The sequence below is a fragment of the Myotis brandtii genome, unplaced genomic scaffold (assembly GCF_000412655.1).
Source record: "Myotis brandtii unplaced genomic scaffold, ASM41265v1 scaffold1167, whole genome shotgun sequence".
Taxonomy (NCBI): Eukaryota; Metazoa; Chordata; class Mammalia; order Chiroptera; family Vespertilionidae; genus Myotis; species Myotis brandtii.
In genome coordinates, this window is record NW_005354039.1 from 1191443 (window position 1) to 1213039 (window position 21597).

General features: G+C 44.5%; 1 protein-coding gene across 1 annotated transcript in view; it reads left to right on the forward strand.

Moving 5' to 3' along the window:
* Window positions 1-239: 239 nt before the first annotated feature.
* The window catches only part of PITPNA (phosphatidylinositol transfer protein, alpha), a gene marked incomplete at its 5' end in the record, with an annotated part of 37106 nt that continues 15748 nt past the window's right edge, over window positions 240-21597 (forward strand). The window contains 9 exons of the mRNA XM_014529682.1: window positions 240-332; window positions 5730-5875; window positions 9856-9947; window positions 14921-14928; window positions 15889-15963; window positions 17161-17244; window positions 18980-19057; window positions 19197-19307; window positions 20356-20478. Coding sequence (XP_014385168.1) covers window positions 240-332; window positions 5730-5875; window positions 9856-9947; window positions 14921-14928; window positions 15889-15963; window positions 17161-17244; window positions 18980-19057; window positions 19197-19307; window positions 20356-20478 — 810 coding nt within the window. The remainder of the gene's footprint in view (window positions 333-5729; window positions 5876-9855; window positions 9948-14920; window positions 14929-15888; window positions 15964-17160; window positions 17245-18979; window positions 19058-19196; window positions 19308-20355; window positions 20479-21597) is intronic.

Sequence of the window (21597 nt, forward strand, 5' to 3'; positions counted from 1 at the left end):
ATTGGCAGGTTTTGTCGGGGAGATTAGTGGAGGAGAGGGAGAAGACATTTCTGAATGTGAATCAGAAGCCTCCTGGGAAGTAGCTGATGGGACAGGTTTACACTGAATCACAGAGCCCTAAATGGAATACCAGAAGGGCACAGAGCGTCCTAGCCTCGAAGCACTTGGGGCCATTCTCTGCTGGGTTTTTGACAACGAGTGTAGTGTCATGTGCAACAAAATGTTTAATACTATTCTAAAATGATGCTTTAAGAGCCTTGGGCAGGTTTGAGAGCCTGAACTTGTTTTCCCTCTCTTACAGTCGAGTCATCCTGCCTGTATCTGTAGAGGAGGTAAGTCCTTCATTTTATCCATAGTTGTATATAATTGCTCCAAGTGGCCCAAACTCTTTGTGTGGTTTTCATGTTTTTCTAACATAGAGGTAGATAATCGATACTTGATGTGAATTTTCCTGGTGCTACTTTCAATTGAAGGAAAGCACTTATTATTATTTTTAATTTAATTTAATTTAATTTAAATTTTTTTAGGATAGGAAAGGAAGTTGTCTTTTTTCCAATACAATCAGTTTACATTCAATATTATTTTGCATAGCGGTTAAACAGTCATAGACTTTAAAAGTGTTCCCTGTGTCTTGGCTGGTGTTCAGTGGTTAGAGCGTTGGCCTGCGCACCAAAGGGTTGCAGGTTCAATTCCCAGCCCTGATCGGGGCACATTCGAAAGGCAACCAATAGATGAGTATTTCTCCCTCTCCCTCTCCCTCTGTCTCTGTCTCTCCCTCTGTCTCTGTCTCTGTCTCTGTCTGTCTCTCCCTCCTTCTTTCTGTCTCTCCCTCCCCCTTACTCCCTTCCACTATCTCTTAAAAAAAAAATCAATGGAAAAAATATCCTTGGGTGGAGATTAACAAAAATTAAAAATAAAATAAATAAAAATGTTCCCTCCAGTATTCCCAATACCCACCTGGTACCATACATAGTACAATATTGACTGTATTCCCTATGTTCTCCTCATATGCCTGCAGCTCTTCTGTAACTACCAATTTGTACTTCTTAATCCCTTCACCTTTTTCACCCAGTCCCCCAACCCTCCCCTCTGGCAATCATCAGTCTCTCCTCTGTATCTAAGAGTCTGTTTCAATTCTGTTTGTTCATTTATCTTGTTCCTTAGATTCCATGTGTAAGTGACATCATATGGTATTTGTCTTTCTCTGACTGATTTATTTCACTTAGCATAATATTCTCTAGGTCCATCCATGTTGCAAATGGTAAGATTTCATAAGGATGCATATATTCTGTCAGTTTAGTATTTTGGGTTTCTTCAGGCATATACCCACAAGTGCAATCTCTGGATCATAAGGCAGTTCCATTTTTAATTTTTTGAGGACCCTCCATGCTGTTTTTCAAAGTTGCTGCTCCAATCTGCAGTCCCACCAACAGAGAAGGCACTTGCTTTGTATACCTGGGCAACTGTATACAACTTGCCTCAAGTTCTTGGCATGCTAGTTAACCGAATAGAGACTAAGTCAGCCCCCTTTACCTGATGGGACTGTGCCTGTTCAGGGACATGTTATTGAGGGGATTGAGTGTGCATTTCTGGGACCTCCATGACTTGACTGGGAAGTGTGCATAGCTCTCTCTGGTTGTGCAACAAACCAGCAGGGCAAGAAATCTTCGTGGCCCTCCCTAGCTATACTCTAGGTGACTGCTGGAAAGACCAAAGCCCAGAACCCTCCTTTTACGGAGGGCAGGGAGTAGCAAATGGGCTTGGCTTGCTCTTTATCCTTTTATGGTTCTTGGGCCTGTTGTCTCTGTGTATGGGGATCTGGCAGGATTTGCCACAAGAAAGTTTATAGGCCATGCTGACTCAGAGTTGGTCTCCTGGACAGCAGAGAACTGTCACAGAGCCTCCCTTGTCCCACCCTTTCCCTGAACTTCCTCCACTTTTCTCTCCTGGCGCAGCCTTCTTTTTTGCTTCCTTCTGAATCCATAGTCCTCTCTCCACCCCCACTTCCAGTTAAGCTTAAGTTTGGGTGAAATTTGTCAGCCAACATAATGCCCCTCAGTCATTCTCTCTCCTGCAGAGTCAGCATGAAACTCCTGTGATAAAAATAATAAAAAAAACTAAAATTAAAATTAAAAAAAAGAAACTCCTGTGATAACTTCCAGTCTACTCCAGATATGAAATGGACCTTTGAAAAATGAAATCAGTACACACTAGATGAGACCAATAACCAAGCTTCTTGACCCTCCAAAAGTGGTGGGCAGATATTAGCCTCTTAGAGGATTGTCTCCAGTGATAGGCTGTACGTCTGATAAAAGCTATGGAGACCTAGGAGGGGAGCCAGAGGTGGCCTCGAACATGATCTTGGAGTTCTGTGAAAGGAGAAGGGAAACAAGACTAAGGAAGCTGGGGAAAGGGGTGGTGGATAGATGCTGCCATCCCTGGAGGAGCCTGAGATGTACCTGAGACCTGGGAACCACATGCTTGGTCTGCAGGCATCCGCATGGAGGACCTTGTTAATCCACTTCCTTTGGGGGCTGTGCTGCTTTGTGAAGATTAGCAAGTGAAGATTTTCCCTGAAACTCAGCTCTTGAGGGTCCGATGATTCCCTCTCTGCTATACAGCTTGGACCCACCTGCCAGTCAAGAAGAAGTCCCAGGAATTTGGGAGTACCTCATTGTGGCATTTAGGGGTGACATGAATCTTTTCGCAGAGCGTTTGTTGATGGAACGAAGGGTGGGAATGTCTCTGACAGTGTGGCAGACCCAGGAGGGCCAGCACCTGTCTGGCACTTCCTGGCTGCTCTGTAGGAAAGTTGGAGGGGCCAGAACACTGATTGCTTATAACAGGCCAAGGAGGGAAAGGGGAACTCCGAGCGTGTCTGAGATTAGAGGTTTTAGCTTGTGGTGGCTTTTTTGAAGCATTGAGGAAGTGATGGGGGCAAGTGAACAGAGCTGAAAATCCAAGCAGCCGCTGGGGCAGTAAGCACTGGTTAGGATTCATCTGTTTGCCTGATGATGGTCAACCTGTTCTCAGCTAGAAACTGCTGCTGAGAAAGCAGTGCTTGGCCTAGGTTGGAAGCAGGAGCTGCTCTTTTGATGGCTTGCACCTTAGTTCCAGAAGATCAGAAAATCTTGAATGGGAGGCCATACAGGAAACAAGCAATGATCAACCTTCTCAGTCTTTATTAATAACTCCATCCTGACTTAATGGTTCCCATGGGAGCAGCCCAGTCTTGTATAACTGATAGATTCACTTCCTTATTGGAGACCATGATTTTAGGTCCTCGGAGCTTTCTGATTTGGGGGGGAAAGAGAAGGCCATGGCTTTATAACCATCCTGATGGTACAAATCAATATTTTGGGATGGAATTAGCTTCTGGCTGGCCAGACACTTTGGCCTAACACTGCACAGGGTTTCTGGGCATTCTGCAGCAGAGCAAGAAAACTTTGGCTGTTTGACACGGGTGTGTCCACCAGTGGTTCCTGGCTCAGGGCTGCCCACCCCCTACTGTGGGTAGGCCTGTTTTATCTTGTTTCCAGAGATGCATGGCACCATTCCCCTGTGGTAACTGTCCTGACAGGGCTGTGTGGGTAGGACCAACAGCTGTGATGGTTTGTTTAATGTCAGTGTTTTAGCCCCACCCACAGCATCTTCCTGGGTTTCTACTCCCAGATTGCCCAAGTGGTGCAGTCTCTTGTTTTCCTTAGCTGGGTATCTTAGTTCTTTGGGACAAGGGAACAAATCTCAAGGGCAGGGAGCAGTATCCTAGGCCTGAGGCAGCTGGAATCCCAGTCTCCTCAACTCTTTATCTGATGTGATGGTCTCACCCCTGCTCCCACCTTCACCCCATTTGAGTCTAGCTGCTTTCTGCTTTCCCGGGGTGTAGAGCCACTATGCCACAGGGAACCCTTGGACGTAGAAGGTGTCCCTCACTTGTGGCGTGTGGAGGCCAGTTTAACTTACCCCTTTGGATTAGCAAAACTGCCTTCACTTGTCTTACTGAGATTAAAGGATCAGAATATCAAGGGCGATTAAAGGGGGAAGGTGCCTTCCAACAGAGTGATCCTCTTAGAGCCAGCCCTCTGATTTCTGCAGCTGAAGGGGAACCAATGAAAGGGCTTAGTCTCTACTTGGAGCCCCTCTCCAAGCAGTGGCACCAGCCAGCAACGCAGTCCCCGCCACCAGCCTTTTCCCTAGCCTGCCCTTTAGGATTGCTGAGTCAGTGGTTAGATGTTCTTATGACTCTTCTCTGAAACAGAATTGCTGCTCCTTCTTAGGAACCCCTGGCTCAGCCAAACCCTGACCCACTTGATAGAGGTGTGCCTCAGTAGGGGGTGGCCTTGGAAAATTTTGCACAGGGACAGCTTGGGGTTCCATGGGGACATTGAAGCAACAGTGATGTTGCTCTGGATTAGCAAGGTCAAGATGCCTGGCTGTCACCCCAATGCTCCTCTTTATGGGATTAACTGAGTCTTGGTTGCTTGCCTGGGATTTTCCTTGGCATTTTGTGCTGGTTTCTGCTTTGAAAGTTAGGGCTCTTTCAGCTTTGTGGTGAACAGTAAATTGTCCTGGTCTGCTGCTTCACCTTCCAGACTTTGCCCAGAAGTTTCCCTACGGTGCTTAGGAAGCTTCCTGGTTAAGTAAGCATCCAAGTTTGAGGTGAAACAGCCCTGGATGCTGCCTCTGCTCCTTGCTCTTGCAAGCAGTGGTTTAAATGACAGCTGCCCAGAGACACAGCCTCTCTGTTTTAATCTCAAAGGGAGAAAAATGCTCTCATCTTTCACTCCTGGGAGTACCAGTAGTTTGGGACGGGGGCATGCGGGATGGGGAAAACCTTTATCTACCTCCACAACATGTTGGGTAATCAAATGCCTTTTTCTCATATGTGTGCCTGGTTGGCACTGGCAATGACAGGCAAGATGCATCCTGTGGTATAGATGTAACTTCCGTCGCTAAATGTTCCTATTTATTCTCTTTTCACCTTATTTTTTCGTTTGGACAGTTTCCTTCAGAGAGGAGGGAGCAAAGGGGCCAGGCCTGGCCACTGCCCAGGTCATTGGCCCTAACACTGAGTGTCCTGAGAGGGTCAGAGGAGGCCAGTGATCTTGACTGGTGACTTGATAGGGTGGCATGTGACCCAAATAAAGGAAAACTAGGCTTTTGCCATCTAGTAGGTGCCAAACCAGAGGGTGTACCCAGCCAGCACAGACCGTGGGGTAGGAATCTGTGCTATCTAATATGGGAAACACTTTGCTTCAGCCCCATCAGGAATCTGGAAAGTATCTGGAGGTCTGGTTGCCTGTGAGGCTGTTTTCTGAGCTTCTGGCGGGCGGCGGGGGAGGGGGGGACCATTGGAGAAAGAACTCATGTCTTAGGATCTGTTTAAATGAATGGAATAGACTTCTAGCAACTACCCCAGATCTTGTTTTAAGGGCTTAATAAAAAGACAAAAGCTACCTTGCATTCTATCTTCTGTTTTCTGGATGGTGGTGTGAAAATGGGAAGGATAAAATTAAACACATCTATCTGATGACTAAAGAGAGGCCATGGAGCAGGGTTGTCAGTTGTTTTGGATGAATTTGGGCAAGGCCCTGTGTGAAACTTCAGAATGAGTTCTTAAGTTAGGGGACCCCAAAGTGACATAATTGGACAATTACTGGCAACTGGACCATTGTAACTGTTTAGAAGATTCTGCATTGACAATAACTCCTATCTCTCTGTTCCTTTAGTATCAAGTAGGACAGCTGTATTCTGTGGCTGAAGCTAGCAAAAATGAAACAGGTGGTGGAGAAGGCGTGGAGGTCCTGGTGAATGAACCCTATGAGAAGGACGGTGAGAAAGGCCAGTTCACACACAAGATCTACCACTTACAGAGGTATGTGGCCGTGCAGCAGAGCCTAAAGATGGCCTGGTTTTGAAGTGGAGATAAAGGATAATTGGGGGTTTCCAGGTCATTAGCTGGTTGCTTCACCTTAGAGTGGGTGTAGGTGGTAGTACTTCTTTGTTCATTTAAATGTTTTGGGGTTGTTTTTTGTTTTGTTTATTTTATTTTTTATTTTAAAATAAAAGTAATTCTTGCCCTAGCAAAGCGTCAGCCTGTGGACTAAAGGGTCCTGGGTTCAATTCCAGTCAAGGGCACATGCCTGGGTTGTGGGCTCGGTCCCCAGTAGGGGGCCTGCAGGAGTAAAAGTAACACTTGTCCCATCAGGCTCCCAGTCCCCAGAAGTGATAGTGTGATAGTGTTTAGTTTCTTGTGGGCCCTTCTACAGTAATACTCATTGTCTGTGAGTATAGGTGTGTGTGTAAATGGATGTTCATTTCCTTTATTGTTATCTTAACACAGATGGGATCATACTATACACACTTGACTTTGCTCTCTTGTTAGTTATCATATCATAGCTTTCTTTCACTGTCAGCATATTTGGCCTCATTCTTTTGAAGTACGCATAGTATTATTTTGTACAGATGTGCTGTAAGTTTTTCACCTTTCCCCTTTTGGGATGTGCCCGCAACCCAGGTACATGCCCCCGACCAGAATCGAACCTGAGACCCTTGAGTCCGCAGGCCGACGCTCCATCCGCTGAGCCAAACCAGCTAGGGCTTGACTTTGCTCTCTTATTAGTTATCATATCATAGCTTTCTTTCACTGTCAGCATATTTGGCCTCATTCTTTTGAAGTACGCATAGTATTATTTTGTACAGATGTGCTGTAAGTTTTTCCCCTTTCCCCTTTTGATGTATGTTTATAGTCATTTCCAGATGTTTACATACAGTACTCCAGTAAAACGGTTGTGCAAAGCTTTTGATGTACTTGTGTGTGTAAATCTATAGTAAATGTTCCTTCCTAAAAAGTGAGATTGCTGGGTCAGGTAGTATTTTAAATTCTGATATTGTGAAATCAGCTACCAGAAAAATTTTGGTGCCTCTCTTTGGATCAAAGACATAAATATTTAAATATTTGAACTGATTTGTGTACTAAAATCCATAGCAAACCACACAAATTTGCTGAATCCCTAACCAAAATAGTAATACAAAGTGTGGCAAAGTAGTTGTGAGTACACAAAACAGAGTTTATTCTTTTTAAAAAATATATATGTTTATTGATTTTAAAGAGAGAGAGAGAGAGAGATAGAAACTATGATGGATCGGTTGCCTCCTGCATACCCTTGGGATGGAGCCCACAGCCTGGAATAGAACCTGTGACTTCTTGGTGCAATATGCAAGTTGTCCTCACAGGAGTTTGACTGGGAGACTGATCGCTCACTATGACATGCGCTGACCACCAAGGGGCCGCATGGAATGAAGGAAGCCCCTGCTGGCAGCCAAAAGGAAGGCCCCAGCTGGCCGCCGGAAGGCCCTGATCAGCCCTGATTACTGGCCAGGTTCAAGCCCACAACCCAGGCATGTGCCCTTGACTAGAATTGAACCTGGGACCCTTCAGACCACAGGCCAGTGCTCTATCCACTGAGCCAAACCAGCTAGGGCTCTTACAGTATTATTAATAATTATATTATTTTCCATACAAAACCTACTTTTGCCACACCCTGTATTTCAGTAAACTCTGAGCCAACCCAAAGGGTGTTGAAAATAATAGTAAACATGTACCAGCTTGAATGGAAGTTGAACCAAGCAAGTTTTAGAAACTATCTAGAACTGGAAAAAATAAACCTGAATATTTTTTTAAATTGTGGTAAAATATGCATAACAAAAAATTCAACATTTTAATCATATTTTACGTGTACAGTTCAGTGGCATTAAGTATATCTACATTGCTGTGCAACTTACACCTGAATCTTAATTTCTAGTCACCAGACTGAACTAAAACCAGTTTCATCTTCATTGGTAAAATCCCTGATTGAATGTAGTCTGCCCCTCTAGAGATGTAAAAGTGCTAGCCCTAAGGGGGCTAGGGTTTTGTAGTGTGGGAGCCAGGAGGAAGCAACACTGTGAGGTGTGTGTGTGGAGGGGGGACTCACTGTGTTCCCATTTCCTTGCCAGTGTGCTTTTTCCTCCATGCTTCCTCTTTATCTCCTCCTTCCCTACTCTGAGTTGACTGTTAACCAGTACTTAAGGATCCATTAATAGTTAATTAAAATAAGGCTCCAAATGTATGTCAATGATAGTTGAGACAAAATTTTTTTTAAATTTAAGGCTCAAGATATGTCATCTCTGTAGTTGCATTTGTATTTTTCAAAGAGGATTTTGAAAAGAGATAGTGAGGTTGATAGAAGGGGCAGTTGGTTCCTCAGCTCATTTGGTCCAACCAAAGTTGCAGAAAGGAGGTCTGCAGGACCGGTCTTTCCCTCTTCCTTACAAAGGAGGGTGTAAACTTTGAGCTGCTACCAGTACTCCCTTAACTCCACACAGCTGCAAAAAAAGTTTTTTTAAGTGCTGAATGCCACAACCACCTCTCCTCATGAGGACCATCTAGTTGCCCCAATCGGGAACACAGGTTCACCATCACCCTCTTCTTCATCCCTTATGTCAAATCCCTATTGACTCTATCTCCTCAGTACCACCAACCTAGCCATTTCTTTCCATCATCTCTTGCCTCCATTACTGTAGTAGTTCCTAACTGGTCACCTTGGTTTCCACTTCACACAGCTTTGAGTGTTCTTTCTAGAAGACAGATCTGTTGCTCCCCAGCTTTAAAAGCTATAGATGGCTTCCCTTTGCCCTCAGGATAAAGTCCATACTCTTTGATGTAACCTACAAGATCTTTTATGACCCAGCCTCTGCAGGTTCTCTTGTTCCCTACCTCATCCCTTACACCAGGTACTCTGAACTTCTCTCTCTTCTCCAAACTTTTCTTACCTTATTCCTATCCTTGTGTCTTGCTCAGTCCTACTCACTCTCTGCTCTGTGTTCATTTAATCCTTCTCCTGAGGAGCCTCCCCATGCACCATGCTGCCTGCACCATGTTCTCCTGTGCTCTGTCCCCCAGAGCCGTGTGCTTACCCATTGTGGCACACAGTGTTGTTCCCTGTCTGGTTATACTCCCCACTGGAATGTCAGCTCCTTGAGGGCAGGACCTGTATGGTGTCTGTATGTATCCTGGTGCCTGGCACATGGAAATACTGACCTGAATGAGCATGGCAGTGAGTGGATGTGTCTCAGGGCTGCTCTGAATTCTCTGAGTAAGCTCTCTTTGAGGTTAGCTCTCTTTTCTTAGGCCTCAGGCACTAAAGCTGATGATATTGTTGGAGGCTGCTAAAGCCTGCTTAGAATACCAGTGAAAGATTACGGAAGAGAAATATATATATATATACCTTAAATGGGGGAGAGGCTCTTACTGAACCTGCTTTTCTGTAATCTGGGATACCAAGAATTAAACAGAAGAAAATATTTTGTCCTGGGAGGCACATGGCCCTGAGGGCTTCCTGGCATCCCAGGACTGACAATGAGAAGATTATCAGATCTTCTGGAATCCCATACTGAAGTTAGTCAGTCAGTCTGTCTGGCCCATAAACCTGGACTGGTATACTCTTGGAGGTATGTCATCCATGCCGTGTGGAATATGATGCCCCGGGCCCAGTGAGCTCTGGAAAAAAAGCATACTGATAATGTAATGGCTGATAAGCCGTGGCAGGTAGCCCACGGTCTCACCTCCTGTCCTGTTCCTGGTGGGTGGTGGGGCAAGATGTGGGTGGATGTTAGTAGCTAGCCCAGCTGGGGGTTCAGGCTCTGACAGGTGGCTTCTCACCCATAAGAGTAACCTAGATACCTCATGGAAATTTACTTGTCAATTCCCCATTGAAGAGGCTAGGGCTGTGGCCTGAAGAGTGTGATGTAAAAGCCCATTGTCTTCTCATTCTCTCCTCCATTTCTTTTCATAACCCCTCTTTCTTACTATAGCAAAGTGCCCGGGTTTGTTCGAATGCTGGCCCCAGAGGGAGCCCTGAATATACATGAAAAAGCATGGAATGCCTACCCTTATTGCAGAACTGGTGAGTGCAGACCTGGCTAGAAGCTGGGGTTTGGGCCCCAAGCCAGAAGATGTGGTCAAGTAGACCCAGCGGTGGGGACGAATTGGGGTTTTGTGTCCCATGTTCATTTTCTGGATTAAGCCAGTGGGAAGATGAGTTTAGGAATTTCCTTCAGACCTGAGGCTGATGGAGTCATTGTTGTCTAGTAATTTGGCAGCCAGCTGGGTGGAAACCACCACATAGCCATGGCCTGAGCTGGCACAGAACCAGCCCTTCTTATTTAGGGGATGGTATGATAATTTTGATTGTTTTTACTGATTACGAAAGTACTGTTCTCTGTTTAAATTTTAGAAAATACATAGAAACAGAAGAAATTAACCACCCATGATTCTCTCTCTCTCTCTTTAATTTTTAAAACGGTTTGAGGGAGAGAGAAACAAACATTAATTTGTTGTTTCACTTATTTATGTATACATTGGTTGATTCTTTTTTATTTTTATTCATTTTTAATCCTCACCCGAGGAGTGAGAATATTTTTTCCATTGATTTTTAGAGAGAATGGAAGAGAGAGAGAGGAGAAAAAGAAAGAGAAAAACATCAATGTAAGAGAGACACATCAATTGGTTGCCTCCTGCTTGTGCTCCAACCTGGGCCGGGGATTGAACCTGCAATCAAGGTATGTGCCCTTGACTGGGAATTCAACCCGTGACCCTTGGGTCTGTGGGCAGATGCTCTAACCATTGAGCCAAACCAGTGAGGGCATTGGTTGATTCTTGTATGTGCCTTATCAGGGATTAAGCCTGAAACCTTGGTGTATCAAGATGATGCTCTAACCAACTGAGCAACCCGGCCAGGGCCCATCCATGATTCTCGTATCCCTAGATAGTCACTGTTAAGATTTTAGTATCTTTCTTCCTGGTCCTTTTTTAAAATCTTACATATACACACATATATGAAATGTCCAGACATGTTTCCTAGACAAATTTTGGATCATATCATATTAACTATTAAATCGCTCATTTTACTCAGTAAATGAAGAATCTTTTTCCTGTCACTACATAGTCTCCTATTTTTAAAAATTTGTAATGGCTGCATGTATTCCATTGTATGAATATACTATGATCTTTTTAAACCACTCCCTTATTGTTAGATACTGAAATTTCCAGTTTTAATATGATATATTTGTGTTTGGCTTGAAAAACAGCGTTGAGGCCAGGGACTCTTGAGAGAGGCAACAGTCATAGAAAAGAGCCTGAGGGTGACCTTCTTGCCTTGGGGAAGGGCCAGGCCTGGACACCAAGAAAACATAGCAAAGGAGCCTTAGCCAGTTTGGTTCAGTGGATAGACCACCAGCCTGAGGACTGAAGGGTCTCAGGTTCAATTCCTGGTCAAGGGCACATACCTTGGTTGCACCGGGCCTGGTCCGGGCACATGTGGGAGGCAACCAATTGATGTGTCTCTCACATCAGTGTTTCTCTCTCTCTGTCTCTCCTCCTCCCTTCCACTCTCTCTGAAAACCAATGAAAAAATATCTTTGGGTGAAGATTAACCAAAAAAAAAAAAACATAGCAAAGGAAACATTGGTGTTATTGGGGGAAAGTGGAAATAAGCCCAATATTTGATGACAAAATATTTATAATCAGTTATATCTCAAATATGTTAAATAGCACATGGAATGTGCATGCCAGATTTGGGTGGGAGGGTGGAGGGCAAGGAAGAGGAAAGTCACTGTGAAGAACCCTGACTTACACTCAATTAGCATGTTCTGTAGTTAAAGATGGAAGTGGAATTATTTTCTTAACCTGGGTCAGCCTCCTATCTGGAGTTTCTGGAAAAGAAAGACTGAACCTCCACAGAGAACTTCGTATTTTAGACTTTCTGGGATTCCCTTTGAGTAGTTCAGACTCTTAGCTTTCCAAGATTCCAGAGTAGTTCTCTTGGAGAACCCAAGCTAGTACTGATCCATATCCTGGGGTGCTTCTTAGAGGTCCCCTAGAACTTTCTGTGAGCTGTGTGGCCTTTCCCCCAGCCAACCTACCTTTGTTTTCACAGTCTGGCTAAGGTGTCCTCTTGCCAGCCTCTGCTTACATGTACTGTTTCACTTGCTTTATTTGTTGGGACTTGGTACTCCCTAGATTGTATCTGATGAGGATGTTCCACCCATGTGGTCCTTATCCTGTGAACTTGGGAATGATTAAAGTCTAGAGCACAGGATCATTACTCTTTCCAATCCTCATGAACCTTGTATCAGAAGATTAATAATCATTGATAGGACCTGGGGTGTGTGACACAGAGTTTTATTGCTGTAGCTGAAAATGCAAATATCACTACTACAGAAGCATTGGGCAGGAAGCTGTTAAATTCTTTGAAAAGAGGCATGCACACACTTTCTTTTTAAAAATATATTTTATTGATTTCAGAGAGGAAGGAAAGGGAGAGAGAGATAGAAACATCAATGATGGGAGAGAATCATTGATTGGCTACCTCTGCACATCCCCCACTGGGGATTGAGCCTGCAACCCAGGCATGTGCCCTAACCAGGAATCGAACCGTGACCTCTGGTTCATAGGTTGATGCTCAGCCACTGAGCCACGCCAGCTGGGCCACACACTTTCTTAAAAGACCATGTGCACTGTAGCTGTGTATGTCTGATCTAGGGCCAAAGGTGAATTTTCTTGATGTCTAAGAGAGTTGCATTGAGCATACGTCATAAGAACCTTTGCCAACTTGGCATAAAGGAGGCAAACGGATAGCATAGACTCCTCCATGAGTGGGGCAGGGTTCTGGGTACACAGCTTGTGCTGACTGAGAGATGCCACTGTCCTCTGTATAATTCTAGGGAGTGTGCTGCAGCTGACATGGGCGTTATTTTAGCTGCCAAATGTTCATTCACATACTGTCCTGACCTTTGGCCAAAAGAAAAAAGAGATAAAAGTAATTCCTAAATACTGCATGGAGGGGAGGCAGGGGTAGGGGGAAGGTTGGTTTCTCCAGTGGGTGCTGACCTCACACTCACAGTCACCATCATATGAAATGAATGTGTTGAATCTTGGATCTGTTCAGTTAGACGATTGCTCTTTTAAAATAAACAAGGAAGGCTAATCTCCAGTTTCTTCTGGGGGGTGATGGGAGAAAGATGATTAGTTCAAACATCTAAGTTTGCTCCAAGTAGATTAAAGGGTGAGGTGAGATAGATAAAGAAGCATGGGATAAATTCCTGAGTGGGATGAAAATGGAGTTGGAATACTCTGGTCATTCATTATCAGCTGTTTCTATGCTCTTACCTTACTTTTCTCTGTCTCCCCCCTGTTGTTGGTGGGCTGGGATGTGAGGAGGTGGTAAGGTGGGGTTTGGTCTGTGAATGAAAGTAGGAAGAGGAAGACAAATGTTTCTCTTTCTATCTCTTTCTCTAGCCTTAACCCTTGACTGAATAGTCTCACTAAGCCATGGTTTGAAAGTACCTTATTAATCTTACTTAGAGAGCCTGCTTTTCTGACTACAAAGCGTTTCCTGGGACTTTTTAGTGTGCTCAGGATTGCAGTTTGAAGAAAGGGAATGCTGGGAATGCAGAGGTGTTGGGAGGAGCAGGGAGGACTAGGGAAGATTGTTTGGTCACCCCTGTTAGCATTAAGGACCAATGAGGGTCATTATCATCATAGATTTAGAAATGTAACTAGTCAGAACTGAGTGGATCTATTTCTCAGGGTCTCAAAAAAACTAAGGTATATAACCTCATATGCCAATATATTTAGTGTACACACCAAAGCGTGTATAATCAGAATGCCAGTATGCAGTGAACATGTTCACTTGCTTAAGTGATCAGACTCGTGTGTCTGTTCATTAGCATGTTCTGTCCTTACAGAGGCCAAACTAGAAGGAGAAAGTTGCTTGGAGAACATGGGGTCAGAATCAGGTGGTTAGTTGGAAAACCTTTGTGGCTGTGTGATCAAACCAGGCCAGCCTGACACCGCTGTCTCCACTCTCGGGATGGGGCTGCTAGAAGTGCCACGTTTGCAGCCTGGGGCTCCTGCCCCTAGGACAGCCCTGGAGAGTTTTTCCAAACTGGCCTCTTTGGACTCCTTTGATGGATATGATACTCACCATGTCCTTTTTGTTAGCACAATTTTCTCCAAGTTCATAACAGAGCAATTATTTCAATAGGCCTTTTAGTTATCTTAATCTGGTGTTTTCTTCCCAGTTTCTTTCATTGGATTTAGGGAAATTACTTATAGTCTCCTGGGTTATTTCTATACAAGATAAATCTTATCCCTTATATTTCGACTTTTCCTCATCTCAGTCTCACAGGTAACCTTAGTTGCAGTTTTGGAGTTGTGGGGTTTGACTGTTAGTCCTATCAGTGTCCAAACATGGCAGTGTGGCAGCCATCAGAAATTGAGATAACTCTAAATTCAGAGGGTACAGAATGATCCAGCCTGTTGTCAGGAGGAGAGCCAGTCCGTTCCCCAGTGACATTAGAGCTGCAGTCATTTTCTCTGATAAATAATTGAACTGTGCTTTCCGAGGGGTCTCATTACAATGAGCAGGAGTATAGAGGGTGAGAGGTTTGGTTACAGTGAGAGGAGGGATGCAGGAGGCAGATAGATGTGCCTGCCCTAAAGTGCCCTGCTCTGTGCCCCTGCAGTGAGGGGGACACCAGGTGATGCTCTGAGACAGAGCGGTGGGTCTCATTGCTTCAGCTCCTCAGAGCCAGTCCCCCTCCTTGCTCAACTGGAGAGAATCTCAAGGAGCCAATAGTGTCATTCCTTTAATTAAGTCCCAGATTTGGCCTTTGGGGACTTTCATATGATTGAAACTTGAGGGTTGATGCGTTTGAGGTACCAAATGCACTCACTGGGAATTGGAGGGTGACTGTGGGTAAGCCCCAGGGAGTGGAGAACTCTTTGCTATTGTGATCTCTGGGGCCGAGGGCCAGATATTCATTCACCCTCATTAATCTTTTTCTCTCTTCTTTCCATGTCCTTGCCTTGGAGCAGTTATTACAGTAAGTATTTTCCAAGGGGGGGTGGGGAGGATGGAACTGTAGATGATTTCTAAGAAAAAAGAAATAAAAATGTAACTGCACTGGAGGTTACTGGGTATTCCTCTCTTTCTCTTGGGTGACTTTTGGAGTTGTTGAGGCTTAATCCTTTCAGTCCTAAGGAGAAACCTATTAATTGGCAAAGAAGCCTCTTTCTTTAAGCTGCCTTGGCATGTGGCTTTGTAAGGTGCAGCAGTCATGGCCTCCTAGCTCTGGCTCTCACATGTTCAGAATGAACCAAGGCTCTTCCCTGCTCGCGCCACGTCATACCTTTAGGTTTGTACAGAACTTCAGTTCAGCTGACCTGAGTGGGGCTTCCCAATGGGCATCTATTGACCTCAGTGAACACTGACCCGTGGCATAATTATGAAGTCAGCAGGGTTTTTCTTCCATGCCCATCCCCTGTGTCATTGCCCCTTCTCTCCACCTTTCAGCATCCTCATCCAGTGCCTTGTCCCTGTTGGTCAACATAGGCAGTTCTTGGGAACCCAGTCCCTGCTAAGGAATTAATGGACTAATGTGTTCCTCCTTTGCTTAGTTCTAATTTTGAAAAAGCACTAAGGGAAGAAGATAGTAATTAGCATGAAGAGTTCATTTGCTGAGAAGAGAACTTTGGACCTCAGCAAAAGGTTGGCTAGGGGGGAATGGGGTAGTGATGAACATTTTTGGTGGGTTAGGAAGTCTTCCTCTGTTCTTCCCACACTACTAATTATTAGCACCCTGTGCATAAGCTAGTAATCTATAAATTACTACAGACCTTGTTGGCTGGGGTGAGGATTGAGTGAGATAATGCATGCCTAGCATGCTGTGGGCTCCCAGTAAAGTTAGCTGTTATTATAAGGCAGAAGTTGCAGTCTCTGATCCAGTAATCTTTACTTTTCAACTTTGAGCCTGGTGACAATAAGGTATTTTCCCCCCTTCCAGAATGAGTACATGAAAGAAGACTTTCTGATTAAAATTGAAACCTGGCACAAACCCGATCTTGGCCAGCAGGAGAATGTAAGTAGCACTTCCCAAGAGCTCCAAAGGCTTCCAAGCTTCAGGGTAGGGTATTGCGACTCTGCCCTGTTGCTTCTCCATCCCTGCCATGGGGTCCGCTCTGTGCTTTCCTTTTCCTGACCTGCTGGGTAATGGCCTCTGCTAGACCTGTCCTACCAGCATGGGGTTGCTCTGTCTCTGATTTGCAAAATATGATCTCTAAGACTCCTTAGAGGGCCTTTGCATTGTACTGGGATTGATCTAAAATGCAACTTCTGGTACAGAGGAGCTGTATTTTTAAAACATCAGGATTACAGCCTCTGTAGAGCACAATTTCCCAGTAACTCCTCAAATTTAAAATACATCTATCCTTTACCCCAGCCATTCCACACCTAGGAATGTATCATACAGTTATGTTAACACATGTACAAAATAACTTATATACAGGAAGGTTCATTGCAGCATTCTTTGTGTAGTCAAAGATTAAAAACAATACAAGAGCCCACCAGTAGAACACAAATAAATTCTGGTTCAGCCTTATAGTGGTATATTTTGCAAACATTATAAAGAACCAATAGAGAGAAAAAAGAACCAATAGGGAAAAATCTTCAAGATACATTGTTCATTGTTTAAGAAAGCAGGATGCAAAATGGTGTGTATTATGTGCTACCGTTTGTATTAAAAGAAAGATCTTCACACATGGATGTTTATAAGTGCATAGAATCTGGTAGCAGGTGTTAACTCTGGAGAGGACTGGGAGATAAACAAGACAAAGAATTACTCTGTATCATATCCTTTTGTACATTTTGAATTTGTATCATAATTTCATATTATGTATATGTACAACATGTTGGAATTAATTTATTAAAAGCATCCAAATAAACAGTATATGGCTAAGCAGGCAATATTTCCGCGAGTGTTTTATCGTCTTTACAAAGGGGGAACATGTGGAGATAATATAGGTACTATAGGTAGCCCCGAGAGTGTTTTGGCCTGCTGAAGTGGTCCTTAGGCTGAAAAATCAGAGCATTAGTTCTCAAATGTGTACCCACTTAAAATTCATCTTCCCATTCCTTTGAATAATTTTCTTTGTAATTCTTTACCAGTAGAAATCTCACCTCTCTAGCTATGGGAATAGCTGTTTTTAGGTGTCCCTTCTGGGTAAAGGGTGCTTTATAGCTGATAAAAACTACACAGTGATGCTCCTTGTTCCTGCAGGTGCATAAACTGGAGTCTGAGTCATGGAAACATGTGGAAACCGTATATATAGACATTGCAGATCGAAGCCAAGTACTTAGCAAGGTAGGAACTGTTTAGAGATGTGTGTAGCCTTTGAGATGAAGAAATGACTTCTAAGTGTCAGAGAAATCAGGGAACCAGACCCAAGTTGGCTAAATGGGAAGTTCTCTCTTGGGTATTGTTTTATTTTTAAAATTAGTATTAAGAATTCCCTTGTCTTGACCCGGGAACACCACCAGGGAAATAGTGGCCCAGATGTGTGTGTCCTGTTTGGCCTCTGGAAATGATCACTGGACAGGGTAGGTACTGTTGGTAGTCCTGAGGGTGATCCGCCCCGCTGAAATGACACTTAGCCTGAAACTAGTTCTCAAATTTATTTTTCCAACCCAGTAATTAAGAAACATTTAGTGCCCACCTGTTGTGTTTGGAGTATTCTGTTTTGTGTGTTCCATGCAAGGAATGTTCCAGATATGTGAAAAGACAAGTCCCCTGCCCTCAACAAGTTGGTAGTTGCTTCTCAGAGTAACAAACATGGCAGCAGGTGCCTAGCAAAGGATGGTCCACTGTTTGACCATGCAGGTGGAGCGTGCAGGGACCTGGTCTGCCCTGCTCACTGCTGTGCTCACAGGAGGTATTTGTTCAGGAAAGGAAAGGGTAGTTCTCCCTCATTCAGTACTCTTCCTGCCTGACAGGCCTGATGGAATCAGGGAACAGGAATTTGAATAGTGTTTGCTCTCCATATCCCAGGAATATATATAGCAAAGTGAATATATCATAAGGGTGCAGCTTGATGGATCTTCTCAAACTGAACATACACACACAGATATTTCTCAAACAGAAATGCTAGCAAAGAGTATGACTTCGAGTATTTTGTCAACTCTTGTTTCGTGTGAATGGAGAGGAGCAGAGGTAGGGAAGATTTTTTTTTTAAGCATACATAAATAATCTTAGCTTTGGGAAATATTTTATGACTGTGTGTGTATGTCTGTGATTTGTTGATGTCATTATTTTTGTTAGGTAGTTGCTATGAGTTTGCTTTTCATGGGCCCACAGTCAATGCAGAGGAACTGCCAAAGAGTCAGCTTTTATTATGGTTAATTAGCGCACAGCATTGACTGCATTCTACATCAGTGAAGTGAAACTGACAAAAATGCACAAGAGGATACTATAATTGAACATTTTATGTTCGATACATTGAACATTTCTAATAATGATTTTATTAAAACAAGACAGTTTAAAAAAAGAAAAGAAAGAAACAAGCCAGACAGAGATCAGGTTAGATCTCAGGAACGATAGCCAGTTGTTCTTAGCTCTGGCTGTGTGTTTTAGAGTCACCCCCAGAGGTTAAAAAACAACAACAACAACAAAACCATGCTGCCCTTATCTTCAGATATTCTTATTCATTGGGTTTAAGGTGGAGTGGCTCAGAAATCTGTATTTTTAAAAAGCTGTCCCTGGTAATTTGGATGCTCACTCCAGGTTGAAAATTGTTTTTAGACAGTAGAATACATGTCTGCTCAAACAGTCTGGTGACACTTTCATATGGTAGAACTGAACACAAACCCTGGCAGAGAAAGCCACCAGAACACTCCTCTGAGGCAAATGTAACAGTTCCATATCCTGTTTATAATATTTCCCGTATTTTCTGTTGGCCATCAGCATTAAGATTGGCGTGAAGTGTACTTTGATGGAAAATCTGATTCCTCTCTCCCTCCCTTCATCTTCCTATCTCCCTCTCTCCCTGTCTCTTTTTTCCTCCTTTCCTCCCTCCCCCAACTCCAATTCTACCATTTCTCAGGATTACAAAGCAGAGGAAGACCCAGCAAAATTTAAATCTATGAAAACAGGCCGAGGACCCTTGGGCCCCAATTGGAAGGTGCAGTTCACATCCTCACCACCAGGGGGATGGACCCAGTGTGGGTGGGCCTCTCCCAATGGCTGGGGCTGGGCTAAGGGAGAGCCAGAGCTCAGTTCTGTTAGTTACCTGCCTGCCTGTGGATGTGTTTCTAATACAGCAAGAACTTGTAAATCAGAAAGAGTGCCCATACATGTGTGCATACAAACTGGTTACTGTCAAGTTCAAGTGGTGGGGCCTGCAGAACAAAGTGGAAAACTTTATACATAAGGTAAGTGACCAGGTGAGGCCTTCCCAGTTTTATGGGTTGGTGGGGGTGTTTTGCCCAAGAGAAGATCATACAACCCATGTGACTTGTATCCTAGGGTAGATGACATTCAAATATTTCAGTTTGATTTCCCAGACCCCCACGTATCCTTATACTTAACTGTCTTACAGTTTAATACTGTCCATCCAAGGGCACCACATGTGACAGGGAAGGAAACTGAGGCCAAAAAAAAAAAAGGAAACAGGAAGAGGCTTACTAAGATTGAAATACAAATAAAACTCAGTCTCTGTCTTTTCTTGAAGCCAAAAGGCAAGAGGCACTGTGAGCCAGATTCTCCAGTGCCCTGAATTACTGAACTAGGCACATGTAAGGAGTTTTTATAGCCTCTTTTTCTGACGTGTTAGAGCCTCACTCTTGGGCTATATTTTATAGCTGCTGTTGGCCAGTTTTAACCTGGCTTTAGTCTTCAGAGACAAGGAGGAAACTTGGCACAGTTGTTTTGGGGCCTTGGCTTAGCTGTGAGCTCATGGGTTGCTGTCTAGGTAGCATTTTGGGCACAGGGCCTAGCTGTGAGGTAGACACCCTTTTTCTCCTGGGGGCCCCCTCCCACTCAAAGCCATACCTATTAGACTTGTGAAGACAAAAGTCACTGACCCTATGGGACTGGAGGACTGCTTTAGTTAAGCCAGCCAGGCATCACTCCTCCCCCACCTCCCCATTAAAGTGTGGGTATTGGCCCGGCCAGGTGCCCCAGTGGTAAAGCGTCGACTCTTGAACCAAGAGGTCACCAGTTCGATTTCTGGTCAGGGCACATGCCTGGATTGTGGGCTCGATCCCCAGTAGGGGGTATGCAGGAGGCAGCCGATCGATGTTTTTCTCTCATCCTGCTCCCTTCCCCTCTCTCTAAAAATCAATAAAAACATTTTTTTTAAAGAATGGTTAAAAAAACTAAAAAATAAAGTGTGGCTATTGGTTCGGTGATTATGGGGAGGGGAGCTACAACAGTGGCCTTCACCTCTTGGGTTCTAACTGAGTTCCCTCCTTTTTATAGCAAGAGAAGCGTCTGTTTACAAACTTCCACAGGCAGCTGTTCTGTTGGCTCGATAAGTGGGTTGACCTGACCATGGACGACATTCGAAGGATGGAAGAGGAGACGAAGAGACAGCTGGATGAGGTAAGTGAATGTCCACAGGAGCTCTGGGCTCTCGACTAGATAAACATGTGAAGGGGACTGTCGTGCTGGAACAGTTCACTGAGGGCACTGTTTGTGGTTCTAGGAACGTGTCAGTGTCTGCTGTGGGTAAGGCCTAATGCCAGGCAATCTGGGAACTATCAGGAAAGCAGCCTGTGCTCTTGAATTTGCACTCTAGTTGAGGTCTTGGCATATCCAGAGAACAAATATGGCAGGACGTGCTGAATGCCAAGTGAGTAATACAGTTGCTGCAGTGGTTCTTTAGAGCCAGTGGGGGAATCGTGCTGGGCTCCAGAGATGGAGGTGACCCTGGGAGGAGGCAGGCTGATTGTGAATACCACACACACGTCCCACAGAGGACACAGCAGCACACACAGAATTAATTGCTCTATTAGGTGGTTTTGAGTCTGGAGTCTGCTCCGTGGGAGCCTGAAGATCTAACGTTTGGAGATGCTGCCTGCAAGGCTCACTCTGAGGAGATCGTCATAAATAACATTACATACTCACTGAGTAAGGCACTGTTCTGAGGCTTTTATGTACACCATCTCCTGTGAGCCTCACAACACCCATGAGTAGGCACCACTATGATCCCTACCCTCAGATAAGAAGCTGGAGGCTCTGAGAGTTCAACACATGTGCTCAGGGTCACACAGCCTGCTGGTGATAAGGTCAGCGTTAGAGCCAGAGCTCTTAATCATTCTGCCTCTTCTCCTCCCTCTAAATGCTATTTGGGCCCCTCCTTCTTGCTTGGAGCTAAAAATAAGAAAGAAAGCTCTTTTTCATAAGATCTTCCATCCATTTCTCCCTTTTTGCCTTGAGTGGGTTGGCACAGAGCCTGGGTGTCTGGCAGACATTGCTTTGCATGGCCTGTCTGGCTCTCCAGCAGGGTCTTGGGTGAGACGCAGGCCTGGGTGCTGTGGTGCCCCATACTGCATGGCAGGAGCCCTTCCTTCCTCTGGAGCCCCCAGGGGAGTTGTTCTTAACTCCAGGATGCCACTTCCTGGGCTGATCACTGGTTAAGTGGTATGCTGAGTTAGTTCCTCTTGAAGGCAGATGTTTTGGTTATTCATTCAGCTACATTTGGCAGGAAGTGGTAGGATT